General features: G+C 40.0%; 2 protein-coding genes across 12 annotated transcripts in view; one reads left to right on the top strand and one right to left on the bottom strand.

Annotated features, from left to right (window-relative positions):
- The window catches only part of chm (CHM Rab escort protein), an 85494-nt gene extending 70827 nt beyond the window's left edge, over positions 1-14667 (bottom strand). Inside the window, exon 1 of the mRNA XM_033030398.1 lies at positions 14555-14667. Within this exon, the coding sequence (XP_032886289.1) occupies positions 14555-14618 (64 nt within the window). The 5' untranslated portion in view covers positions 14619-14667. The remainder of the gene's footprint in view (positions 1-14554) is intronic.
- Positions 14668-19095: 4428 nt separating this feature from the next.
- Positions 19096-27737, top strand: part of dach2 (dachshund family transcription factor 2) — a 363969-nt gene continuing 355327 nt past the window's right edge. For 4 of the 11 annotated variants that reach the window (XM_033030400.1, XM_033030409.1, XM_033030407.1 and 1 more), the window contains exon 1: positions 19098-19637. In XM_033030400.1, the coding sequence (XP_032886291.1) occupies positions 19195-19637 (443 nt within the window). In that variant the 5' untranslated portion in view covers positions 19098-19194. Of the gene's footprint in view, positions 19638-27737 lie in introns of all 11 variants that reach the window. The other 7 variants (XM_033030405.1, XM_033030401.1, XM_033030399.1 and 4 more) reach the window with 3 other exon arrangements.

The following is a 27737-nucleotide window of genomic DNA, read 5'->3' as shown; positions in this document are numbered from 1 at the left end:
CGGCGGCCACAGCGCTCTGGAGCTTACTGCACGGCGACCCGGTAAGGCATTGCCCGTTCCCCGCCTCTCCGACCAGGTAGGGGACTAAGAATTAAAGTTTCCCCCTTCACCCCCCCCCCCCCCTTCACATAAAAGCCCTCCAAACTAACAGACTAACATTTAAGCAATGATTTACAGATGTTTAAATGTCTCCCCGGTCTCCGGGGAGGAGGCAGCCGCTACAGTAGTACAGACCTGGGTTGACCGTGGGTCGTTTCGGGTCAAGTTTGGCGCCAAACGCGAGCTTTGGTGTGCAGACGACATCCTGGGAAAAATGTCCGGTTTTCGGAGCTTTTCGGTTTCCGGAACTCCGGATAAGAGGTTGTGCACCTGTACTATGTATTATCGGATTTTGCTCATACGTTGACTTATTCAAATGTATTGGAGATAGGAGGATCGAGCCTATATTAAAAGGCAAACAATCTTCCCTCTCCATTTCTAACCAATTTACACGTTGACATGTATCGTCCAACCAGAAAATTATATTTTTTAATATTAGTTGCCCAGTAGTAAAAAAGAAAATTAGGTAGAGCTAATCCTCCATTTTCTTTGGATTTGCACAAATGTCTTTTGTGTATTCTATGGGTTTTGTAGTCCCAAATAAAGTTAGTGACAATAGAATCAATTTTTTTTTAAAGCTTTTGGGGAGATATATCGGTATTGATTGAAATAAATATAAAAGTTGCGGAAGGAAGATCATCTTTATGGCATTTAATCTACCAATAAGGGAATTAGGAAGTGTTTTCCAAAATTGGATGTAGGCCTACAGTTTAGTGGCTAATGGTGGGAAGTTTATTTTAAACAACGAGGAATACTTTCTAATCACGTAAATTCCAAGATATCTGAACTTTTCAGTACCGATTCTGAAAGGAAATTGTTGGAGTTGAGAAGGGTCTTGTTGTTTTATTGGCATGATTTCACTTTTATTCCAATTTATTCTGTATCCAGAAAAAGAACCAAATTGGTCTATAATGTTTAGAACATTTGGAATACTAACTTGGGGATTAGTAATGTATAAAAGTACATAATTAGCATACAACGTGATTTTATTGATGGTATAATATCCATAAATGCCTGAATGGGACCTGATACTCTCGGCAAGAGGTTCTATGGCTAGAGTAAATAACATTGGAGAAAGTGCACATCCTTGTCTGTTACCCCTAGATAAATAAAATTTAGGTGAAAGCATTTGATTTGTCAGTATTCTAGCTGTCGGATTAGTGTATAAGAGCTTCACCCATAAAGTAAAGTTTTCTCCCAATTGAAATTTTCCCAACACTGTGAAAAGATAAGACCATTCCACTTGGTCGAAAGATTTTTCTGCATCGAGAGAAATAATTGTTAGATCCTCATTTGGCATTCTCTGCGAATATATCATGTTAAACAAACATCTCAAATTATAAAACGAGTGTCGTTTAGGTATGAGGAAATATTATATAATAGAACCGCTCGGATAGTGACTTTTTTTATAAGCTAGGTAATTAGCAAAAGAAAAGCTTAAGGTTTTCAGAAATATGTCTCCTAATGAAATAAAGTACAATGAAACATACACACAGGGAACAGCTGAATCAAAACATGGAGACCTGAACCTGAATGTGCATAGCTTAGTTTATTGCTTTGGGGCAATTATAATGCTGGAGGAAATTGTATTTGATATGACTTTGTGTTGAAGAATGGATAGCTGAATAGGGGCCTCTTCTTAGGCCAGAGGTCAACTGCTCTTTCTCTACGGCACATTCTTGAGCTGTGAGGGTTAACCTGAGTTTGAGACAGAATTAAAGGCTGAGAGATAATAGACCCTAATTTAGCTTTGGCTAAGTTAAATTATAATGAGATTGAGATAAGGGGTAGGATGTATATGAAGGGGAGTAGTTGCTTGGAGAGGAAAATAATTAGATTGATGGATATATTTATAAAAGGTCGAAGAAGCAGATGTAATTCTGATGTAATGGTTTGAGTTGTAAATCTCCCTTGTGTTCTGCCTTGTACATGAGATTGGAAATCCAGCTTCCAGATAGCAGGAAAGAGGCTACAAATTAGAATTGAGTTGTATCCTTGCACCAAACACTTATTAAGTTGACAGATTTACGGTTGGGAGATTGGGGGTTTTGAACTTAGAAACTAAATTCAGCAAACTCATATAATACATTTTTTAAATACATATGTAATAGTATTGTAAACTGTGTAAAATTGTAGTGAAACAATTTATAAAATGTATTGTCTTAGTAGGAATGTAAACATTAGACTTTGTTTAGATTTATAGAAATATCTTTCTTCTTGGTATGGAATGTGTGTATGACTTGTGTGATCATTGTATTACATATGTATCTTATATTTTGAGGAGGGGTCTTTGATAATTGAGCCTACTGGGGTTTTGCTGTGTTGAAATAAAATAAGCAAAGTTATACCACAGGCAAACGAAGGTTGTGAGGCCAGGGAAGGGGGATCATGTGACTGATGCTGTAAATCACCAGAAGGACTCGGATGATTGGTTACTAGCTTGTCATACCTCTGTATCTGAAATGTCTAATAACTATATAATTGACATGAGTTCTATCAAAGTTACTCCTCTCTGGACCCGCCCCAGAGCATCAGCTCTGTGTTGGAAGGTTCAGAGACTAGTCTCAGCTGAATTAAGAATCGATTTCAACAGCTACAAGCGTTTGAGTCAAGTTGACTTTAGATTGACAAAATAACTCAGTTTAACAGGTATAAACCCAGTTTGATCTGGATGTATTAGTTTACCGATAACTACGCTTAATCTACGAGCCAGAGACTTAGCTAGTACCTTCTGATCCGTATTTAAAAGGGCTATTGCCCTATAGGATCCAGGCTCCTCAAGATTTTTTATCTTTTTTTGGAATTAATGTAATAGTTGATTCAGCAAGAGTTTGTGGTAAAGTCTGTTCTTTAAATGCTTGAAATTAAAGGGTTTGTAAGCGTGGAGAAATTAAATAATTAATTTTTTAATAAAATTCGTTACTAAACCCATCCGGGCCAGGGGGTTTTCCACTTTTCAATGATTTAATAGTCTGCACGATGTCTTTTGTTGCTATCTCTGTGCCTAATTCATCCTGTTCCTCCTCATTAAGGAATGGGAGATTGCAATTCTCAAGAAAACTTTTCATCTTTGCAGGATTGACTGTTGTTTTTGATGAATATAGTGTTTGGGAGAATTGTAAGAATCTTTCATTAATATCTTTAGGCAATGTAAGCAGATCTCATTTTATCTGATCTAATTTTGTGTATTGTACGGTCATTCTTTAATTTGCGGAGTTGACGTGCTAGTAGCTTGTGTGGTTTATCACCAAATGCAAAATGTTTTTGTTTTGTACATTGAAATACCCTAATAATTTTTGCAGAAAGAATCTGGTTTAATTTAAATTTTAATGCAGCTATCTTATTATGTTTTGCAATGGTTGGGTCAGCCGCATTTTCTAGGTCCAACTGTTTATCTGTTTTACTAATTCCAATTGTTCAGTTTTATTTTTCTTGTTTTGAAAAGCTTGGTATGCGATAATACAGCCTCTAACGTAGGCTTTAAAAGTTTCCCACAGCAAAGATGGAGAAATACCGGGGGTGTCGTTTGTCTCAAAAAATGTTTTCATCTGTTGCTTCAGATAGTCACAACAACTCGCCTCAGTTAGTATTTGTGGGTTAAATCTCCAAAACGGTTGTTTATTATACATTCCTTCCAATTTTACTGAAAAAGTGAGAGGACAGTGATCTGAAATGATAATTGGGTTGTAGGTAAAAGGGATAAGTTTGGCATCAACCAAGAAATAGTCAATTTATGTATAAATTTTATGAACACCTGAATAAAAAGAGTATTCTCTTCCAGACGGATTGGCAATCCTCCATATGTCTCTTATGTTTGTGTTGTTTATATAGATGTTTAAAATTTCACTCAATTTTGAAGTACTTTTTCTTTGGTGAAGATTTATCCAAGTATTGATCTAATACACAATTTAAATCTCCCCCAATTATCAAATTCTGCTGACCAGAGTCTGAAATTGAATTAAATATTTTATTAAAAAATTGGGGATTATCGAAATTAGGAGCATAAATATTCACCATAGTCAATGGAGTTGAATACAATTCCCCGGATATTATAATGTACCTGCCTTCCTTATCAGCTATAGTGGATTTATGTTTGAATGGTATACCTTTGCGAATTAGAATTGCTGTTCCTCGCGCTTTGGAAGAAAACGTAGAGTGATATAATTGACCAATCCACCTACCCTTCAGCCTCTTGTGAGCTCCATTTTTGAGATGCGTCTCCTGAAGAAATATTATATCAGTATTAATAGATTTTAAATGGGCTAATACTTTACCCCTTTTAATTGGCTCATTAACGCCCCTAACATTCCAACTACAAAATGTAAATCCTGCTATTTTCCTAGCGACATCATCTTGCATTTTAAAGCTTACATGGTCTCTTTTGATTTAAATGGTCCAACATATTACTTGAAATATTTCCTTTAAATGCTGGATGGGTGAGCGAGCCCGATCCCCTTTTCCCCTATTCCCCTATTCCCCAGAGATATCTCCAAGAAAAATGTGCATTAGTAAAGATAGATAAGATATTTAGTAAAGTAATTAGAAAGTGAAAAAGAAAAGCGACTGAAATTACAACATATAAGAATGCTGCTGGTGAATACCACCCAGCGGTGGTTGAATTAATGAAAGCTTCCGTAGGATAGATAATATTAAATCTGTAAAGATTCTAATGAGACTTGGTGCAAACATCAGGAGGAAGTGAAAATCAGGGCAATACTATTGTGTCGCTCATTGCACTGGCTGAATTTCGATAAAGAATACGTCTGGCTGGAAATTCTCATCCAGAAGCCAGGTGACAAATCAAAAAACCAAACCAATAGGACATCTGCAAAGGAGTGAGGAGAGAGGTAGGAAAACAAGGACATTTTAAAAAACTAGTTCTGCTGGTTCCTAAGCTGCCAATTTTGCAGCACTCATGGTGGAGAATTCAGACTAAGTGGCAGAAGTAAAACTTGGCAGTTTTCATACCAAAGATAATTTGTTAATGATGCAAAGCAATATTAAAATGCAATGGAATTCTTAAAAGAATGCCATGGCAGAACAGTCCAACAATCAAGGGACATTAAGTGTCTAAATAACCTGGTCAAATGTTTTTCACCTGAAAACTATTCCCTAGTTCCATTCTGCCAAAAGTTCAATCTAGTTTACTGTGACTGATTCTGTTACTGCCAATCCACGTACAATATTGAAGATCCCATACAGTTTACAAATTCAATACAATTCTATTCCATTAAACTACAATGAAAATTGGGCTTTTTCTAAAAGGATCAGCATATATTCCCTCTGTAACTCTCAGGTCAAATCAGACTACAGTCCAACATCTATTACAAACCTACTGATTCCCACAGCTAACTGGACTACACTTCTTCCCACCCTGCTTCCTGTAAGGACCCTATCCCCTACTCCCAATTCCTCCATCTACGCCACATCTGCACCCAGGATGAGGTGTTCCAGACCAGCCGATGTCCTCATTCTTTAGGGAACGGGGGTTCCCCTCTTCTATTATAGATGAGGCTCCTACCAGGGTCTCCTTTATTTCCCACAGCTTTGCTCTTACTCCCCATCCCCCTACTCACAAGGACTGAATCCCCCATGTCCTCACATTCCACCCCATTAACCGTCACATATAATCCTCCGACATTTTCGCCACCTCCAACGGGATCCTGCCACTGGCCACATCTTCCCATCTCCTCCCATTTCTGCTTTCCGCAGAGACCGTTCCCTCCGTAACTCTCTGGTCAAATCGATTTTTTCAGCATATACCAATATATCATTTTTTTTTAAACTGCTTGTTTAAAGGCATATATCAAAGTAAACAACTATTTTTTACATTATTTGATGAAAGCAGCCTTGGGCCTTGAAGGTGCTCTGTTGAATGCTACTGGCAAAAAAATGTTACTTCCATTGTTCAGTTCACAATGGCACAAACACATTTTGAGAGGTCATTCCATTATACAGATGGACATTGTATTCCTAATCTATTCCCCTCGTGATCTTATATGTTATAAGATCACCCTTCATCCTCATGTGCTCCAAGATATAAAGTCCCAGCCTTCTCAAACTCAGGCCCTCAAGTCCTGGTAAAGATCCTCGTAAATCTTCTCTGTACTCGTTCCAGCTTAACAACATCCTGCCAGCAGGTGACCAATATTGAAATTGTGGACATTGTTACTTGTTCAAAATCCATTTTTTAAAAAAGGTTCTTTACACCTTTGCAACAAAATGACAACCAATATGCTTATGCGATTCTTAATTGTTCAATTGAAAACACCGAATTGAAAAATCTCCAATAGTTTGGCTTATTCAATATACATGTGCAAAAACAATGCAAATTTTAATAGGAATATCTGCATATGGTTTGTACACTGTTCTAAACCACCCAAAACTGAAAATCCTTCAATCCAAATTATATTGAAATACAGGTGCACAACCTTTTATCCGAAGATCCAAATAACGAAAACCTCCGAATAGCGGACATTTTTTCGGTTGTTGAAGAAAGGTCCTTGAAAACGTTCACCGAGGGCGGCCCGCAGAGGTGACAGCGGAACCTCCGGTCGGTCCTTGAAGAAAGGGGAACTAAATCCCCATTCATAAAAGAGAAGGTGAGGGTATATTGCGCGGGAGGGTTAATAATTGACAATATGCTGCTGCCTGCCCGCTGAGTTAAAAAGTTCCCACGGTAGACTCACGATACACTGTACGATACACAGTGTATCGTGAGTCTTGCGTGGGAACTTTTTAACTCAGCGGGCAGGCAGCAGCAGATTGTCGCTCCCTTCAGTTTCACCCCACCTACACCCCTCTGCTTCCCAGCCATGTGTGTGACCCCTTCCCTCCCCAGCTCCCCGCCCATTGCACCGGCGCGGGGGCTTTGCACTGTCTTCACGTCGGCAATGCCAGCAGGTCAGTGCCAGTCACCGGAGATGTCAGGGCCAACGGGACACCGACCCCCAGGCCCATTGCAAGCACGGAGATCCCAGAGACCCACAGCCAGCAGCAGCCCAGCCCCGTTCCAACTCCAGAGGAAAACTGCAAACTGGCCGGAGACGTCAGGACCACCAGAAGCCGCTCCCCGATGGGCCGCTATGGCGACAAGTGGCAGTTCGCCCACAGCCCGAGCTGTGCCCCCTCATCGGGACACCGACCCCCAGGCCCACTGCAAGCACGGAGATCCCAGATCAGCAACTCCAGCCCAGCCCCAGCTCCAGAGGAACACGCTCCCCGTATGGGCAGAAGCTGATGGTGTGCAAGGGACGTCTTGTTCTTGGGGTCGCGCAGCTCGGGCTGTGGGCGAACTGCCACTTGTCGCCGTAGCGGCCCATCGGGGAGCGGATTCCTCTGGAGTTGGAGGGGGAGGGGGGTATTGTGCTGTTTGATCGCCCCCTACTATCCCAGGGACAGGGAGACAGGGCGTTCACCGAGGGCGGCCCGCAGAGGTGACAGCGGAACCTCTGGTCAGTCTTCGAAGAAAGGGGAACTAAATCCCCATTCATAAAAGAGAAGGTGAGGGTACATTGCGCGGGAGAGTAGGAATCCCAAGACAAAGTTGAGTGAGCGTTCACCGAGGGTGGCCCGCAGAGGTGACAGCGGAACCTCCAGTCGGTCCTGGAAGAAAGGGGAACTAAATCCCCTTCATAAAAGAGAAGTGGAGGGTATATTGCCCGGGAGGGTATATCGCCTACCTGGAAGAAACAGGACATTTTTTCCAGGATGTCGTCTGCACACCAAAGCTCACCAAAGCTCACGTTTGGCGCCAAACGCACGTCGCCTCTGCTGCACACGGATATAAGTGTGAAAATGTCGCCTTAGGCCGCCTAAGGGCATGTAGCCCCGCTAGGGTGACACGAGTGCGAGAGGTGATTCAATGCTGCAGTCACATTTACAAATTCAGGAATTCATTCAACACAGTGCATTTCATACAGACATTTATTCTGCAAGAAAAAACTACATTGAAGACTCAAACTCGCGACCGAGGAACTGCCGGGATCAAGGCGCATACTCGCGACCTTGCGGATATGAGCCGAGCACTCTACCACTGAGCCAGCCATTAAAATCTACGCTAAAAAATTTCCATTCCGAAGGCCGACAAATTCCGAATTACGAAAAGAGTCTGGTCCCAAGGATTTCGGATAAAAGGTTGTGCACCTGTACCAGGTTTTATAAAGATTTTAAAAGGTATTAAATTTGAACATTCAAATTGGAATTTGAAAGTAGAATCTGGCGTACCTTTGGCAAAGTCGGCTGTAAAGTTATGTTTTTCAACAACATATGCAAATTACTAGTTCAGCATAGTTTTGGTTCTGATTCACATAGCATGCTCATTTTAAACACCTTTGCCTTAACCTCCATCTCCCAAATGTACTTAAGGATCCATTAAACTGGGACATTTTACTATCCTGGGAAAATATCTTTAGAAACCTCAGTGAAATGCAATTAATAAACACTTCACCAGATTATATAAATTTGGGCAGTCAGCACGATTCTTGCATATAAATGCAAGATATAGCATTTCCTTACCCTACAATGTAATATAGTAAACTAAAAAAATGTGAATGCGAATGCTATTCAGAAAGATCTCAATGGTTTTGCTCCATTCGATTTGTAGAAAAAAATATTGACATTCTAAATGTGTATATCCAGAGGAAAGCTTAAAATTTGATGTCAAATATAACTCCAAATAACATATATATACTTATTAAAAGTCTCATCTTGTGTGGGTGCGTGAGCCTGTTTCCATATAGGTTTTACTACCTTCGTCAAAACGCTACGCGCTAACACTTAAAATTTTACATACCCGGACACATTTTTCCCCTCCACACAGTAATCAGGTTCACTTAAGATTTCATCCTATATATCAAAAGTTATTGTCGATTCAAGTTTTAAAAAAAGGCAAAAAACGGTTCTCACACACAACCTTTTCCCAGGACTTTCCAATGATGATGTCACAATGCCGCCAATCATAATGGGCTCTCAAGCTGCTCTCTAGTGTCACACCCCGCCCCTTCCCCCCCCCCCCCTCCCGGATTATTCACAGCCCCCCCCAACGGTTGAGTGATTTCATTCCACAGGAAAGCATTTTGTGCAAATTAATCTGTGTTAATTAACAACTGAGATTGTGTTCAGGCTTTGCTTTTATTCCGTTTACTTTTTTATAAAACTTTGGCTTTTAAAGCACCTTTTTACACCGTTTTTCATCTCCACCCCCCCTCCCCCCACACACACACCGCTCCCCCACACACACCCCCTCTCCATTCAAAACAACCCCCCCCCCCTCCCCAATGGTAGACTGATTTCATTCCACAAGAAAAACTCCCAATTATTTTGTTTTCCACCCCCCCCCCCCCCCCCCCCAAAGTCAGTGATTTCATTCCACAGGAAAGGCCTGTTTATTTAAAAACTCGGGTTTTAAAGCACCTGGCGGTTTTACTCCGTTTTTCATCTCCACCACCCCCCCCCCCCCCCCCAACACATCCCTCATCCCCTCCCCTTTCAAAACAACTGCAATATTTTGTTGCTTTAACTGTAAATTTGCAATGAATCTACAACTTCTAAAACCAATAAAATGTTGCCAAAGGATAATGAAAATTGCTTTAATTTATACATAATAGTACTAAAGCAGAAAACTTTCAGGTATTAGTTATTTACTACTGAAAACCAATTAGCAACCTGATCCAAAAGTCATTCTTTACTCTATAATGGCTGGAGTGATACCCATAAACACCAAATATTAACAATTTATTCACTGCCTTACGAAGACGAGAGCTATTTGTTGCTTTCAGCAAAATTATAAAGTCAAAAGTAATGCTGGGTACAACTATGTCCTTTTGAAATAATATGAATCTCTCAGTTTGGAATTTTTCCCTGCTGGAGATTCATCTTATTGAAAAACCATCAAACTGCCAGCACTTCAGCAGTCATAAAAGATCAAAGGCATTGTTCAAAGAGAGGTGCAACATTCCAGTTGTCCTGCTCAAAGTCCCTTCAAAATATAATGGTCATACTCTGATAATCTGGCAAACTCAGGACTGGCAGATTACTGGGTATTGTCCCAATTAATAACTCACTTTACGTAAAAATTCTTATACCCTGTTAGATTAAGATTTTCCAGTGAATCCAAATTTGAAAGAAATAATGGTAAGCAATGAGCCAAATCATCATGATTTTAGAACAGATTTATGGGAATTTTATTGGAAGTGGCTATGCTTCCTGCATTATACTTCCAAATATTTCAATTAACTAAAATGCATAAACAAAAGATGCTGGCAATAAGGGCAGGCCATATCTATAGGATGAGAAACAGCATCAAGAATTCAAGTCCAGGACCCATTGTCAGAACTGATGAAGGTAAAAATAGCTTGTAAAGCTGCAAAGAATGAAAAGAGGTCTCTTATAAGATGACACCAGGGTGAGCCTGGGCATAAGGGTGAACATGGTAGGTACACAAAAAACCTGGAGAAACTCAGCGGGTGCAGCAGCATCAATGGAGCGAAGGAAATAGGCAACGTTTCGGGGCGAAACTCTTCTTCAGAAGGGTCTGAAGAAAGGTTTCGGCCCGAAACGTTGCCCATTTCCTTCGCTCCATAGATGCTGCTGCACCCGCTGAGTTTCTCCAGCTTTTTTGTGTACCTTCGATTTTCCAGCATCTGCAGTTCCTTCTTAAACAGGGTGAACATGGTAGGCTTTCGGGTCAATAATGATAGCAATAGTGTGAACAGAGACAACAGAATGTGGGAGTTGATAAGTATAGATGTGGGCATGCTCAGGAGGTCAGGCCCTCCACCCCGTGAGGAAAAACAAGCAGAGCCAATATGTGACCGATGGAGAGTAGAAATCTAGTCAGGGCGGCACAGTGGCAGAGTTGCTGACTTACAGCTCCGGAGACCTGGGTTCGATCCCGACTACGGATGCTGTCTGTAGGGAGTTTGTACGTTCTCCCATTGACCGCGTGGGGTTTCTCCAAGATTTCCGGTTTCTTCCCACACTCCAAAGACATACAGGTATGTAGGTTAATTAGTTTGGTGTATGTATAAATTATCCCAAGTGTGTAGGATAGTGTTAATGTGCAGGGTGATTGAAACATAGAAAAATAGGTGTAGGAGTAGGCCATTCGGCCCTTTGAGCCAGCACCACCAGTCGATATGATCATGGATGATCATCTAAAATCAGTACCCCATTCCTGGTTTTTCCCCATATCCCTTGATTCCTTTAGCCCCAAGAGCCAAATCTAACTCTCTCTTGAAAACATCCAGTGAATTGGTCTTCACTACCTTCTGTGGCAGAGAATTCTACAGATTCACAACACTCTGGGTGAAAACGTTTTTCCTCATCTCAGTCCTAAGTGGCCTACCCCTTATTCTTAAACTGTGACCCCTGGTTCCAGACTCCCCCAACATCAGGAACATTTTTCCTGCTTCTAGCCTGTCCAATCTTTTAAAGAATTTTATCTATAATATAATAAAACTCTGATCTTGGATGTTTATGTCGTCCTTGTGTCGTCCGTATTTATTTGTATGTTTGATTGTGTTTCACATTTCCTCGAAAACCCGACGCGCTAACGGTGAAATTTTTACTTATTCCGGTAGAGATTTATATCATGTCAAAAATCCCCTCATCTGAAAATGTGATTCATTATTTCCCAAGTTTTTTTACTAAAATTGTTCACCAATCTGACATCTTTTTAAAATCTAACGAGCTGAAGCGAGCTGGATGACGTCACAATGCCTATGCTCTTTGCGGCCAGCTGCGCAGTTTTCAATGCGCAGCCACGAGCTGCGAGTTACGTGGCCCAGCCGCCCTCCTCCTCTCCCCAGAGTTCTGGATTGAAGCCGCTAAACACATGCTCAAGTAATGCTGCGCGCTCCGCTGGGCTCTTTGAAGTTCTACAACATGGCGGCGGCGGTCGTTATCGCAGCACGGCTGCGGGGAAGCCCGGTGGAAAAGCGGCCATGGCAGCCATCACAGGGGATGACCTCCTCTCCGTCTCCCCCGCCTGATCGTCTGTCACGCTGGTGGGTGGGCTTCCCCTCGCGGAAGCCACGTTCAGCCGTCCCTCCGCTGCTTTTGACAATCCTCAGATCGCTCCAGGCCTCGCTCGGGCCCAGCGCCTGGTGGGCACGCTCCCCGCCTCTCTCTCCTCTCCCTCTCTCAATGTGGAGAGGGTGTCTGAGGACTGGTTTCAGGCAGGTTGGGGCAATGGACCGGCTCCTCAGAACTGAGATTTGAGGGTACAGGGTACACCATTAGATTTCGATAGTCCTTTCATTCATGGGAATTAATCCAGAGCACAACATCTGTACATAATGTACATTATGAAAATGTCTGTAGAAGATCTTTCACACACACCAACACTAGTCCACATTTTCTGCAATCTCTCTTCCTCATATTACAAATTTGCACTTCTGTTGACCAGGCTACATTATGCAGCAAAATACCAATAAAATTCCAAAAGATACTTTGACTCCTCTAAACAGGTAAAGTGAATTGGATACACCTAACAAATTATGTCCCATATTGGCCTTTTGACTACATTCCCAGTGTGGAGTTAAAGTCACCCACTATGATAACTTTGTTGCATTTGCATTTTTCCATAATATGTCTACTTGTCTGGTCCCCATCTCTCGCTGGCTATTGGAGGGCCAATAATACCATCACATTGGAGTGATTGCAGCCATCTTATTTTGATCACCATCCTATATTGCCTCAGTGCAAGAACCCTCCAGTATGTCTTCTCCAAGTGCCACTGTGACATTCTCCCTGATTAATAGAGCAACTCCTCCACCTCTTTTACCTCCCTCTCTATTATGTCTGCAACATAAACATTTTGGGATGCTGATAGACACAAAATGCTGGAGTAACTCAGCGGGACAGGCAGCCTCTCTGGAGAGAAGGAATGGGTGACGTTTCGGGTCGAGAACCTTCTTCAGACGAGTCAGGGAAGGGGAAACGAGAGATATAGACAGTGATGTAGAGAAGAGAACAAACAAATGAAAGATATGCAAAAAAGTATCGATAATAAATGGAAACAGACCATTGTTAGCTGTTTGCTCAGTGAGAACGGGAACCTGGTGCAACTTGGGTGGGGAAGGGATGGAGAGAGAGGGGTGCAGGGGTTACTTGAAGTTAGATAAATCAAATTCATACCACTGAGTTGTAAGCTGCCCAAACAAAATATGCTACAGCGACACTAGTCCCAGCGACACTAGTCCCAGCTACACTAGGGTGGACAAAATTGCTGGAGAAACTCAGCGGGTGCAGCAGCATCTATGGAGCGAAGGAAATAGGCAACGTTTCGGGCCAAAACCTTTCTTCAGACTGATGCAGGGTGGGGGGGAAGAAGATAGGAAGAGGAGGAGCCAGAGAGCTGAGGGAGAGCTGAGAAGGGAAGGAGACATCAAGGGCTACCGGAAATTGGAGAAGTCAATGTTCAGGCCACCGGGATGCAGACTGCCCAAGCGGAATATGAGGTGCTGCTCCTCCAGTTTCCGGTGGTGCTCACTCTGGTAATGGAGGAGGCCCAGGACAGAAAGGTCGTATTCGGAATGGGAGGGGGGAGTTGATGTGCTGAGCCACAGGAAGATCAGGTTGGTTAATGCAAACCGAGTGGAGGTGTTCGGCGAAACGATCGCCAAGCCTACGCTTGGCCTCACCGATGTAGATCAGCTGACATCTAGAGCAGCGGATGCAATAGATGAGGTTGGAGGAGATGCAGGTGAACCTCTGTCGCACCTGCAACGACTGCTTGGATCCTTGAATGGAGTCGAGGGGGGAGGTAAAGCGACACGTGTAACATCTCTTGCGGTTGCAAGGGAAAGTGCCCGGGGAGGGGGTGGTGCGGGTGAGAAGGGAAGCATTGACTAGGGAGTTACGGAGGGAGCGGTCTTTGCGGAAAGCAGACGGGGGGAGATGGGAAGATGTGGCGAGTGGTGGGGTCACGTTGGAGGTGGCGAAAATGACGGAGGATTATCTGTTGTATGTGACGGCTAGTGGGGTGGAAGGTGAGGACTAGGGGGACTCTGCCCTTGTTACGAGTGGGGGGGATGGGGAGAGAGGGCAGCGATGCGGGGGTATTGAAGAGACTACACTAGTCCCACCTGCCCGCGTTTGGTCCCTATCCCTCCAAACATGTCCTATCCATGTATGTATCTCTCTAACTGCTGGGATAGTCCCTGCCTTTGGCAGCTTATTCCATAAAACACTGCACTGCCTGCAGTCATTTTGCGAGCTGCTGCCGGATTGAATGTGGTTTTCTGACACACTGTTGGCACAGACCGACTCTCAGGTCCCACCCCGTCATGGGATAGGACTGAGTGAGCTGCAAGCAAGGCCCAGCTTCAACACAACCAACGTTAATGCTGGGCTTTAGAGCTCCGACACCCACGCCTCAGGCTCAACCTTCCACGTCCGGGAGAAGCACAACGACAAACAGGACGCCTTGGTTCGTCCCTTCACCGCTTACCTGTACCCAACACGACCACGTCCAGCTCGGCTGGGAGGGAGTCGGCCATCTTCGCAGTGCTCATGTGACGCAGAGTGCGGATATTGCGACACTTGTCCGCCGTCAGTCAGCGGGGAACGGCCCACTTGCCAGTCAACGTGTTTGCAATAATAAAGGCATTTGCAATCATGCTGGCTGCAAGACATGAACATGGAATTCTGCTAACTTGGCGGCATGAGACAAACCGGCATCATATTCCTAGTTCTGCGCAGCTACACATTGCAAAATCGATAAATGACATATCAGCAATAACATGAAACTGCCGCTGTTTTGCAATTTGATTTTTTTTAAATAGCATAATCAGTTATTTATTGATGTATGCCAGGCGCGTATCAATATGACACTGACTGTCCTAATCGACTATACTGTACTTGTTCAATTTGAAATCATATCAAACCTAATACTCTGCACATTTTTGCAAACTATTCAAATCTAGTTTCTGCCACTACCTCTAGGGTTGCGCATAACAAAACTATTTGCCAATTGCCCCAAAACGTCTATTTGAATCTCTGTTTATTATCGAGAACGCATACATTTGGGAAATTGGATGAAATATTCATATTAGCACAATTAAAATATTTCTCTCCATTTATTCGACAAAAGTAACGTGCAAAGTTATAGTTCCAAACCATATATATTTCAATCAAAACGTGTATCCTATCTAAATGGGAAAAGGACGGGGACTATTCTCAGAAGATACAATGAATTGGGGAAAAAATAAACTGAACTTCAGTTTAGTCTTACATTGAGCAACCTGAACTCCAAACCAAAACTCTTTAATTACCAATCTGAAAACGTTCCATCTACATTAAGTAAAGCTTCAATTTTATTGAAATACGTGTGCATTGAATGTTCGGTTACAATTCTAGTCCTCCACGGATAAAGATCATGAGGATCTTCTGGTATAAAGCAACATATTCAACCGTTATCTGCACATGTAATTGTAATCGTCAGAACCCCACGCTCTGCCTGACAAACACCATAGTCGTATTTACTAGTTTACAGCCACCACGCGGTAAACATTAATTTCCTTAGATCGAATAAAACGTCCTTTACAATAAGAGATTATTGTCGGTGCGCTTGCTGCGAAATGGTTTTCAATAACACGAGTTTGGTAAACATGCGATTATCCCCTAATAATGCACGTTTTATGAATGAGAATAGATGGTTTGTAGGAAGACACCGCAGATGCCGGAATTATGAATAAAACACAAATGGCTGGGATAACTCAACGGGTTAAGGCAGCATCTTATCTGTGGAGAACATGAATACGAGTCCAGACCCAAAACGTCGCCTGCCCATGTTCTCCAGAGATGCTACCTGACCCGCTGAGTTGCCCCAGCATCTTGTGATTTGTATTGCCAGTGTTTTTGAATATGACTCAAGATACCGACATTGGTCTCATCAACGACCTGGCGAAATGTGTTTAATGATCACATAGTTTATGTGTGCTTAATTGTATTGATGTGGCTATTGTTTACTCAATAGTCCCGCCCTCTTATAGTTCTCAGGTACACAAAATTGCTGGAGAAACTCAGCGGGTGCAGCAGCATCTATGGAGCGAAGGAAATAGGCGACGTTTCGGCCCGCCGCCTATTTCCTTCGCTCCATAGATGCTGCTGCACCCGCTGAGTTTCTCCAGCAATTTTGTGTACCTTCGATCTTCCAGCATCTGCAGTTCCTTCTTGAACTCTTATAGTTCTCGTTCAGTTTACTATTTATTTTATCACACCATTGCCTACATACATCCCGACTTCCGCGGTTATAGAGGGTAAAATCATTGGTAAATTGCAACAAGCATTTTCCACTGGAGTTTTAAAAAGTTGTATTTATTCGTAGAGCGTAATCTTAACGACCGGAAACAGCGACTCTGCAGGCGTGAGACAATTGACTAAATAAAAAGTTCCCTTGGCAAATGTGCTAAGTAATCAGCTCAAATATCTTGATATTTTAAGCAGCATTTATGCGCGCACGCCATTATTATGACCGACATGATCCTCGTGACTAACAAATTATAGATTTCCATGTGCAAAAATAAAGTACTGTACTGGAGAAACTTAGGGGTCCATGCAGTTACTGTGGAAGGAAGATTCAAGATTCCAGCACCTGCAGTTTCAGGTGTCTCCATCAATGTGCTCTTGTAAATATAATATTCCGCTGGCAATATTGTTATCCTTTTTTTAACGATGTGAAAAACCAATAATATAATTTGTATCGTAATAACTGCTTTATAGCAAAAATGTTCAAAGGTTTATTGTTTTCTCTTCAGATTAGTATTCTGTCTTATTTATAATAAATGTTTACGCCCATTGCCGCCGATTATTAACCGGACATTTAAATGAAATCCTTTAGCTTTTCTGACTTGCCGCATCAGCAGTGATTGAAATAAAAAGTTGGATGAGATTAGTTTACCTGCTTTATTTCACGACTCAGTATAGTCGTTATACACATCGTGAGGAAAAGTTTTTAGAGCTCTTAATTTAATAATTAAAATAGTCCTGTTTTCCACAAGCAAGTCTCCCGGCTCTTTGCAAGCGTAGCGAGAATTATATAAGAGTATTTATCAAAGTAGTTAAAGACAATAGAAAGACATTGAGGTGATGCAGTTATATCAGTTCATTCAAAGGCAGTTTCAATTATCATCTTTGCTATCATTACACATTATTTTTCTATCGCACACCACATATAAGATAGGCGTATTTGTAACAGATGTTCGTGTTTTATCGCCGATATACACATATTTCTCTTTCCCCCAAAAAAAATTATTAGGAAAAGATATCCTTGCTCAAGTCATATTATTCCTATTTCAAAAGATGTAGACATAAACGTTCCCATAAGACCAACTTCCGCGGAACCTGCAGGTGTAATATTCTTGCATTTTCTTCCAAAGACTGATCACGAGTCGGTTAACTGAATTCTTAAAATTTTTATGTGGTGTTCTATGCAGCGCGTTAACAGCGATCGATGTTTATTTAAAATAGGAATATGTCATTTGCACTCAATTCTCAACACCAACCTGTGGATTGAGTTTGAAAAACAAGCATCCGTTTCTTAATGTGTAGGAAGGAACTGCACGTCACCCATTTTTTTTCTCCAGAGGTGCTGCCTGGCCCGCTGAGTTACTCCAGCATTTTGAGTCAATATACGTTTTTTTTAAATTATGCGCATGGCTACTGATACTTCAGAGTATAAGGATGCCAAGGTTGTCAGAAGCAGCACCTTTGGGTTTCAGGTCTTTCCTCCACTCACCGCATCCCGCGCAAAAATATACAAGGGATGTGATCAAAAGAATGTCGAAATTAAAACAAACCGGATTAATTGTGTACGTTTTATCGACACAAAAATCTTCTGAAAAACAATCGCTTTCAAATATTCAGATGGAATCCGGAGCTGAGCTTACAATAGCATTAATTGTTTCCCCGTCACATCAAGAAGTTATCTATTTCTATTGAACTAAAAAGACCAATATTACCGAGCATATCATCTTCGGTAGGACATGCAATTAGGCTGCTACTCCTTATGTTTTCAGTTCTCTTCAGTGAATCACCTCGGGCTGTAGAACTTCGACTGAAACAAAAGGCGAAATACGAGGAGTTTGAAGTGCAGTGAAAAGAAACGTGTTTCGCGTTTAATTTATTGCTTATTGTATGTTTTATTTAATATTAAATATTTGATTTCTGACCTTTTTCTCTCTCCACAGATGCTGCCTAACCTAATGAGTTTTCAAAAAAAATTTGTGCTAACTTTATCACAATCCGCATTCCAAGATCATTACGATTTTTGTTTTTGAAAAAAAAACCTGTCCTTTTATGTGAAAACACGAAATTGGATCAAGGGCAAATCCCAATTCATTTGGATTAAGAATAAAGCGCGTTTTCTTTGAAAGCCGTGCACAATCATTTTCTGCGCAGAAATAAATGAGAATCGAAAATGCCCCGAATCAACCAAAATCCGCAACAGACCGAATATAAATGGTTTCGTTGAAGGACTTAACAGAAAATAAGTTTATAAAAGGCAAGTTTATACTCCAGCATCCGACACCAGTCTGAAGAAGGGACTCGACACGAAACGTCACCCATTCCTTCTTTCCAGAGATGCTGCCTGACCCGCTGAGTTACTCCAGCATTTTATATCTCTCCGCAGTTCCTTGTTTTTACATTCAAAACAAGTGTTTGGACCCATCGCAGAATAATTTACAGTTCAGAAGAATGGCATGAGCAAATGACTGTCAGGAAACTTTAGACTTTGAAAGATGGGCAAACTTTAGGAAACTTAGGGGTGAGTTCAGCTTTAAACTCAAACGCAGCGGCTCCAGTTCATTCAGTGATTTATTGATACATGCTCGGCACGTACTTGACCAGTAAACCCCACCCCCTCTCCCTCATTGGCGAAACCGCGGCGCAAACCTGCAATCAGAAGCGGCAGGCACTCCGTCTCTGCGGCAGTTCCGTGGCGGATTGGCTGCCCGCGGCGTCAATCAGGCGAGGGGGCGGGTCCATGCGAAGACTAGGTGACTGCGGCTCCTCTCCTCTGCTCACTACATTACACAGATACACAGAGGCAGAGAGACGCGCAGACAGAGTACATGTGGAAAAGTGGTCATGGCTGTGTCAGCTCCCGTTATCCCACCGCCCCCCCTCACTCCCACCTCCACGCCGTTAACAGGAGGCTTGTTCCGCACCGACTCCGTGTACACCAGCCCTTCGGAATCCCCCAAACTCAGCAGCATTGGTAACAACATCAACAGCGGCAACGAGTGTAAGATGGTCGAGCTCCGTGGAGTCAAAGTGGCGTCTTTCAATGTGGACGGGCAGGAGCTGATCTGCCTCCCGCAGGTTTTTGATCTCTTCCTCAAGCATCTGGTGGGCGGTTTGCATACGGTTTACACTAAGTTAAAGAGACTGGATATAACGCCCGTGGTCTGCACTGTAGAGCAGGTCAGAATCCTCAGAGGACTTGGAGCCATCCAGCCCGGAGTTAACCGTTGTAAACTCATATCCAGAAAAGACTTTGAAACTTTGTTCAACGATTGCACCAACGCAAGGTAAGATCGATCTCCCCTTCCCCTTGATGTGTTTCTCTTTCCACTCTTAGTTTTTCTCTCTTTCCTTATTTCTTCCCATTTCCATTTCATCGCTGTCACCTGTTTGGACATTTTATCTACAGGCCAACAGGGGCTTTCGGTGATGAGAAACGTCGTGGCCTTTCTCATTTGGAGACGTCTAGATCCGGAAAACAGGAATGCATCATAAAATATTCACCACTATTAGCATATACTCTGTTTACTCCTTTATCATCATCGGTCACATTTCAGTTTAACTCATTTCACCCTCCCACCCCGCGAACCCTACTTTTAAGTTACCGCAAACAAGGAGCTCATAACAACAAGATGAACGAAAGTGCAGACACTCGCTTATGAACCCGTTTTAGTAATTGTATCCATTCGTCGTTTTGCAAGGAGCACGCGACACCCATCGTGGCACGAACGTAAAAAATCACATTAATACGTATGCTGTGTGGGTGTTAAACTATCACAAGGGTTACTGCCCACGCCAGCACAAAGATCGGACGGCGCAAAGTTAAAGCGAGGTGTTAAAGATGGTTTATTCATAAACTGCTATCCTTAGCCACCACAGCGTTCCTTTCATTTTATCGCGATCACGGAGCAGAGCCACTTTGCGGTTGTATGTTTTCTGTTTCGGCCTGCAGGACTCGCTGTTGTCATTTCTAATCAGCGAAACCCTGCCAGAAAACTTACTCCCAAATGCTAAAAACATTCACAATTAACAAATAATGCAAGATGCAAAAAATAGACTAAGGTGCCAAACTAATCCGCGGGTTGATTTATCTGGTGCGTTTTTTTTGTTCTCTTTGAATTGACCAAGAATTAATTTTCCAGAGCGTCTTTTCAGACTGCAGATGTTGCAGTTTGTACAATAAATCAATGGGGGCAGATCCAAATGAATCGCCTTGGATATGGATTTTGTGCGTGTTTTGATGTTTCTGTGATATTCTTAGCTTGTTAACTGACAGCTATATAAATGGTAAGCATACATTGCCAGATATGTTTCTTTGATACTATAACTTTGCAATAGACCGACCTGTCAAACTCATTGAATTAAAACAAAACTTTTCGGATCAGTATTGTTTGGAGAATAAAACATTCCTTTATAATTCCTTGGTTTGAAATTGATCTGCAGGTTTTATTGCATTCATTATTTATTGAAGAACTGCATGCTAAACACAACGTTAAGCTATTTTGCACTTAGGGATTGCATTTAGAAAATTGGATGGAAATTGCATTACTGATGAACATCTGTGCAATTTTCCATTGTATTGTTATACATAGGTGTAATTTCTCAGCAGAATTTTCGACCACGTAATGTCATTTTGTCCTTTGCAACGTGTATTCAGAAATATTCCAAAAGTATCTTTGATATGCCGTATTAGAGACACTAAAAAGGGTTTCAAAAATTAATTTTTTATTTGCCTCTAGCTCAGGTTTAATAGAGTACACACTTGCCTGTTTTCAGAAATATTGTTTAATCACATTAATATCACAGCCTGAGGAAGGAAGATAATTGTACAAATGCATATAGAAATATCCATTGCTAACTTTTTATGATTAAATTATGTAAATGACCCATCTTCTGTCCTTCGAAGCACTAATCATCTAATTAGGAGTGATGTCTTGAATAGATGTTTCTGAATCTGGATATATGCAATTGGGAATGTATAAAATTGGAACTGACATTCATAATTCGAGAAAGTAGCTTGCAAGAGAAATGTTATCTTATATTCACATGTATTTGCTTGCAACTTAGAGGTTATATAAGCTTCATTACTATTTCTTTAATTATGCTTCTATGAAAAACAAATTCCTTGGTTTTTGACATTTCTTAGGTGGGCTAGTTTTAGGATTAAGGCAGCAATTAGAATAGCAAATTGGACAAGAATCTCCTTGTGATGAATTATATTGCAGCATATTCATGCTAATAAAATATATAAAAAGTCTTGAGGCAATGAAATGAATGGTTAGGAATCTTTCTTGAATTTTCAGCATAGTATGATCACTTTCAAAAATTGTAACTGACCAAACTAGCCGAGAAATAGAGGTGACTCACATGGCAGTAATCAATGTAAATAGTGCATTACTAACACTGTTACCAGGATTGAATCAGAGTATATTTTTTATACTGATTACAGTATACAGTGCTGATTTCCATTTACCTACAGTAAATAGAATGTCAAATGTGTCACAGGGAAATAAATACAGTGAAGTTTAAAGGGAGACATGATGCCCCAAAGCATCACTCAGTGGATTGATTTATCTTGCATGGTATAATGACTGCAGATGTGGATCTGTTATTTTAGATGAGGAATAAATTTGATGAGCTGATAGCACAAGCCAAGAAGCGTGGTTTTAATTACTGATGTGGAATTTATTTGTGAAGCGCAAATGATTTACTACATTACTTTTCTGTTATTGGTGGATGACCTTGCTCTTTACACCAAAACACTGTTTTTAGATTATTCACATAAAAGCAATTTTTTTGAGGGCATTACCATTTAATATACCATTTGGTTGGTAAAGGAACAGGCTGATATTTTAGGATTATAACTGACTGGAATTCTACGATACTGAAAGCATTGTGAGTTTGGCGGTTCCTGTTCTGGTGAGGGTGGCGGGTGTTGTGGGTGGGGGGTGGGGGGGGGGGGGTCATGGGCAAAGGAGTTGACAAACCTTCGTTCAAAAGCACAGCCCGTGTCCGGCTCATTTCAAGTTTACTGCTTTTCAGAACTGTTCTGGGTCTCAGATAAAGTTAAATAAATTAAGGAACGTGAAATTGAACATGCAGAATATTTTATGAGTTTCTTTAGAGACACAATAGGAGTAATCCATACCCCTGATGTAATTTCCAGAGCATGGGTAGGTCTCAGAACACCTGGCTTACAATTTTGACACAGCTGATAAAATAAAGTTAAATTTTAGATTCCTGTGGCAGGCTGAAGAGTAGAAAAATAACATGAGGGTTTTTTTTGTAAACACAATAGATGGAGTAGGGAGATAAGGGTCTCCCTGGCTCTTTAATCATTCTTTGTTAAATAAGTTACTTTAAGGATCAAAGTACCTAAAATGTGAGATTTATTTTTCATACGATATGTATTATTAAGTCAAGGCTGATGTGATTCCATTTCTGCAATGAATACTCTGAATTTTGAAAGTTGCCTTATTTTTAAGTCGTAAGTAGCACCGGTTATCATTTTGGTTACACTTCACATGAGAAATTCCAGATAAAACAACATAGTTGTGTCGCTCCACAATTATGTGATTTGTGTTAACCTACAACTTAGAATTGTGGGGGATATTTGTTGTTCATCAACAGAATTAAGATATCTTTGGCTCAGAAATATTCAACAATGAATTGTATGGATTATTCATTTTTTATTGAAGTGAATTACTGAAAGTGTGATCATTGTTATGTACAATTCCTTATATCTAAAATATAGCATTGGAAAAACATTTCATAACATTTTAATAAATTGAAGATTTAAAATTTTATTGTTAAAATAGAAAAAGGATTTCTGTAATTAAATTATGTTCAGAGTATAAACTGCAGGAATAGAAGCATTTAAGAAATATATATATGACATTTTTTTGTAAAAGATAGTTTATAGATTTGTGTACAACACGTGTTTTTAAACTTTGGATCAAAATGATTTTTACCAAGTTCGGGAATGCAACATTTTTAATAGCAGTCACAAAAAATAAATGAAAATCCTTATGATTGCTTGCCATCTTCTAGCCCATAAAGATAGCTTTAAGTTAAAGGGCTTTAACCCTCTTTTTCTGGGCACAGTGTTATCTATTTGCCATCAATGACTCTGGTATCTACCGGATTATAAAATTCTCCAATTTAATTTAATAGGCACACAATGGAAAATATAATTATCTCCCAAAGCTAAATAATAACCCATTTATATAGCTGCCTGTCCTGCTGAGTTACTCCAGCTTTTTGTGTCTATCTTTGGTTTAAACCAGCATCTGCAGTTCCTTCCTGCCCATTTATATAATGTCACTATAACTTAGCACAATAAACTACTTCATATTTGTTACAGTTCATAGTAGCGTGAGAAAGTAAATCTGATTTTGCAGAACAATTTTAATTGTCTGAGCTGCAAACGAGGAAATTTGCATAAGATTTTAAATCTTTTATGGATCTTAACTACATATCAACAGTTGGAAGCTGTGTCAGAGCTAATTTATATGCCCTGACTAAAGGCAGGCCCCTGCTAAACCTTAACACAAGAACCACATCAAGCTAAAATCATTCAATGTCAGTCTGAATATTTAATTTACTCAAATATTCTAAACTAAACCCATTCCAAGCCACAGTTAATGGCATCCCTGGTAATGACCAGCAATTTGGCAAGTTGTCAGTTTTGAACATGTTTATTTTGATATTTTCTTCCCATTTTTATTAAGTTAATTTGGATATTTTGGTTGAGTTTCAGTATAATTTAGGTTGTAAGCACATGTTTATAGTTTTGGATCTGTAATATTATTTATTCTTATATACTGGAGGATTAACAAAAGTATGAGACCAAGAAATTTCAACGTAGTTGACACCAAAACTCAAGATTATACCCATGCCAACTAAATAACACGATAGAAATTCAAAGGCTGAAGATACAATAACATAAAAATCTCCACAAAACATGATAATACTACAGGTAATGACGAAGAAAAATATATCAGTTGACAAAACCCCATGACATTGAAAACAATTCCGATACAAAATTTAAATTGCTTGCACAAAGCAACAACACAATTGACTACATTAAGATCCAATTAATTTAATTGAACAAATAATTGCAGAGAAAGTGATTGTGTCATTGAAACTGTTCCAAAGCAATGTTGTTCCAGAAATAATGAGGAGTTGCATGCTGTTTCAATGTGGGATGCTCCAGTAGTGTGTTTATGTTTCGAAATATCCATTGCTTCTTGTACAGATTTGTTTTTAATCAGATAATTAAAGATATGCCCGGAAAGGAGCACTGTCTTTTAATGGATTTGATGAACATAAATAGTTTAATGAATTGTTAATTTTTAAATATATTATAGTTAGCATGCCTTATAGAATATTGCAATCATCACACCTCGACATGGGCTCAGAATGGAAATTGAAAAGTAAGTCAAGGAATAAGAAAAACTAGATTCATATAATTTGCTCAGAATGCTTCTAAGCAATTGTTGCAATGAAGCATAAGCTAGAAAGAATCTGTATATATTTAGCATCATTTCAGGAATGTGGTGGTAGACAGATTCATTTCATTAGGGCCTTCATTTCCTTGATTGATGGAGAGACATCAATAATCAATACTTTAAAGACGACTCTAAAAATGAACAAGCACACTACGCAATTGTTCTTCTCAAAGCATCTCTCGCAGTTCAAAGTCAAATGGCTACTACATATTGGGAGTCACTGTATCATTATGGCCCACCTGCTCATTGTTGTTTGTTTCTATGTGGTATTAGTGTATATTCTGATAAAATGAATTTTGGGATCTTGCAGTCCTAATTCTTATCTTGCCAAGCAAATTAAATGATTTTAATCCTTAATAATGCCAAGACTCAGTTTGCAGATTATATGAAATACATCTCCCATCACTATATTTGCAGCTGCTATATAATGTACCAAATATTTGCTCACCTGTTTATTATACATTGTAACTTCAGAATGACAATAGTGTTTAAGTCCATGAAGTATAATATTCTGACAAGGACAATTCTGTTCATAGAAATTTGGGCATAAACTTAAAAAAGACCTATTGATCAGTTCAAATGCATCACCGGTTTTACAATGTCAAAAGGCATCTATTCCTTGAATCAGCACCCCATGTATTTTAAGACATCACGTTCAGCCTTGGTAAAAGCCACTCTATGCTGTTTTCATGCATAAAGTATTGCATGTGGAGAAAATTTATGACTCAAATGTTGATTTTTCAGCCTGCATGTAAGGCCAGTGAATGAGGCAATAAATATGTCATTCTGATCAGACAGATCACATTTGAGTGTCAGTTATATTGGAAATATATGCAGGGTTAAACAGTCGCCAAAATGAAGCTAGACCTTTTTCAGATATGATACTGGTTGGCCACGAACTCCGCCATCTATATCTGGCAATGACTAATCAGTATAAGTTCTATTTTGTGTTTGACATCAACATAAGCTGCTGTACATAAAATTGTTTTAGATAATGTTATCACCATTTAACTCTTTGCCCAGTTCAATTATAGTATACCATTGGGAATATAGCACAATTGTTATGTAGTACTTCTATAATTGAGAAAATATAAAGTATTTGCGTTTTCATTCTAAAAATTTCAAACAAGGCTGGGACAGTCTAAACTGATAGGCACAATTGGCAGCCTTTCCATTTACTCTAATGACCATTTCACTGACTCTGAAAGTCCAGACAGCCAAGCAACCCAGACCGACATCATATTCAAATACGACAAAGGAGTCTATGACTCTGTTAATCTCTTTGGTTGTTTGCTAATGATATTCTCGGCTGCACTAGGTGGGAAAACACAAAACTTCTTTCGGATAATCAGTCCATTTAAAGCGGAAGTATTTCTTCCAGTAAAATAATGTTAAGATGTAAATAAGGCAAAACAAACTATTGATGGTACATTTTAAAATGAAGTCTTTTGGGAACCAAACTGATAGTTATCATTTTTGCTGGAATAAAATAACGTTTACTATATTCTCCATGGAGAACATACAGATGCTAAGCAGCATTTCACACTCAGACAGGGAACAGGATTCTGATTCAAAGTGTTCATTCAGATTATTGAAATATAGTATTTCAGGCAAATGCATTTCATAATTATGTTATGCTCTGTATTTTAGTTTCTTTTCAATATTTATAATGGCATGCTTTAAATAGACCATTAAAGGTTACTTTTAAGAAAGAAATATGATACAGGTGGCAAACTAGGAACATTAGAGAACATCATTGACTCAAACCCGAAGGAAATTAATAACATGTTAACAATTACAGGAATGATTTCACTTAAACAACATTGATGAAAGATATCTGCAATATCTCTCGATAATAAAAAACATCCAAATAAAGTTTGTTTAATTCCCACATAAGATGTCAAGTGAAAATTCTAGATTGCTAAAAATACTTAATTTCTATTAGTACCAATTGAAATCAGTGTTGGTGATATCATATTGCTTGTAAAGTTAATTAACAGTGGGTTAAAATGAATGGTCAGTTATAACATAACATCAAACATCTGATCCAAATGTTAGGTTAAAAAGTTACCTTTTATGTCAACTTCACTCATTATTTTGTAAATGCTGTACATTAAAAGAACATCCCGTGGGTCTCATAAGACTATAATAGTTCATGAAAAAAACCACACAGGATTTTACTGAGTAAATTGCACATCTATAATATCTGCAAAGAAGTTGCCAATAATCCAGTAGCTTCTCCAGCCAAAACTACAATCGGAACAATCTTCTATTAGAGAGCAGTGCAAGAGAAAGGTTAATTCAGACGTGTTTGTTTCTAGTTGAACTCTACAATATTAATAAGGTTTTTGGGATATGTGCCACGACTACCTATTTTGTTACTTTTCTCAAATTGTCAAGAAAGGTTTGTCAAAGATATCGGTTATCAGTTGATAACTCTTCCCATTTCCTTAATTTGTTTGGTAAAATGGAAGTTCAAATGCTGGTAGGTTAGTCTTCAGTGTGAGAAAGCTACAGGGGGAGTTGAAATATTGGCGAGATCTGTAAAGAGCTATAGTTTGGGACAATTGAAGAAAAAAAAATCCTCGGCAATTTTTTTGTGTGGGTCAGCATGTCACCAGCTGTTAGATGCAGAAAAAATGTCTGTAATTGTGCATGTAAGACTTTCCCCCATTGTGTGTGTTTATTCAGAAAATTTAAAAGCAACCAACCGAGTATTTTGTGATGGACCTGCTAAAAGTCAGCCCAATTATGGGGAAATCTCTGGTTGGCTGAGTTTGAATTTGTGAAATTGACTTAATAAGAATGTCAGTTTGAAAGGAGATACGGCAGCTTTAACTGCAGCCTCATCTTTATATTGGTTAATTAAATTATTTC

This window comes from Amblyraja radiata, chromosome 12 (assembly GCF_010909765.2).
Source record: "Amblyraja radiata isolate CabotCenter1 chromosome 12, sAmbRad1.1.pri, whole genome shotgun sequence".
Taxonomy (NCBI): Eukaryota; Metazoa; Chordata; class Chondrichthyes; order Rajiformes; family Rajidae; genus Amblyraja; species Amblyraja radiata.
The sequence above is the reverse complement of the archived record's forward strand: the minus strand, read 5'-3'. Positions and strand labels throughout refer to the sequence as shown.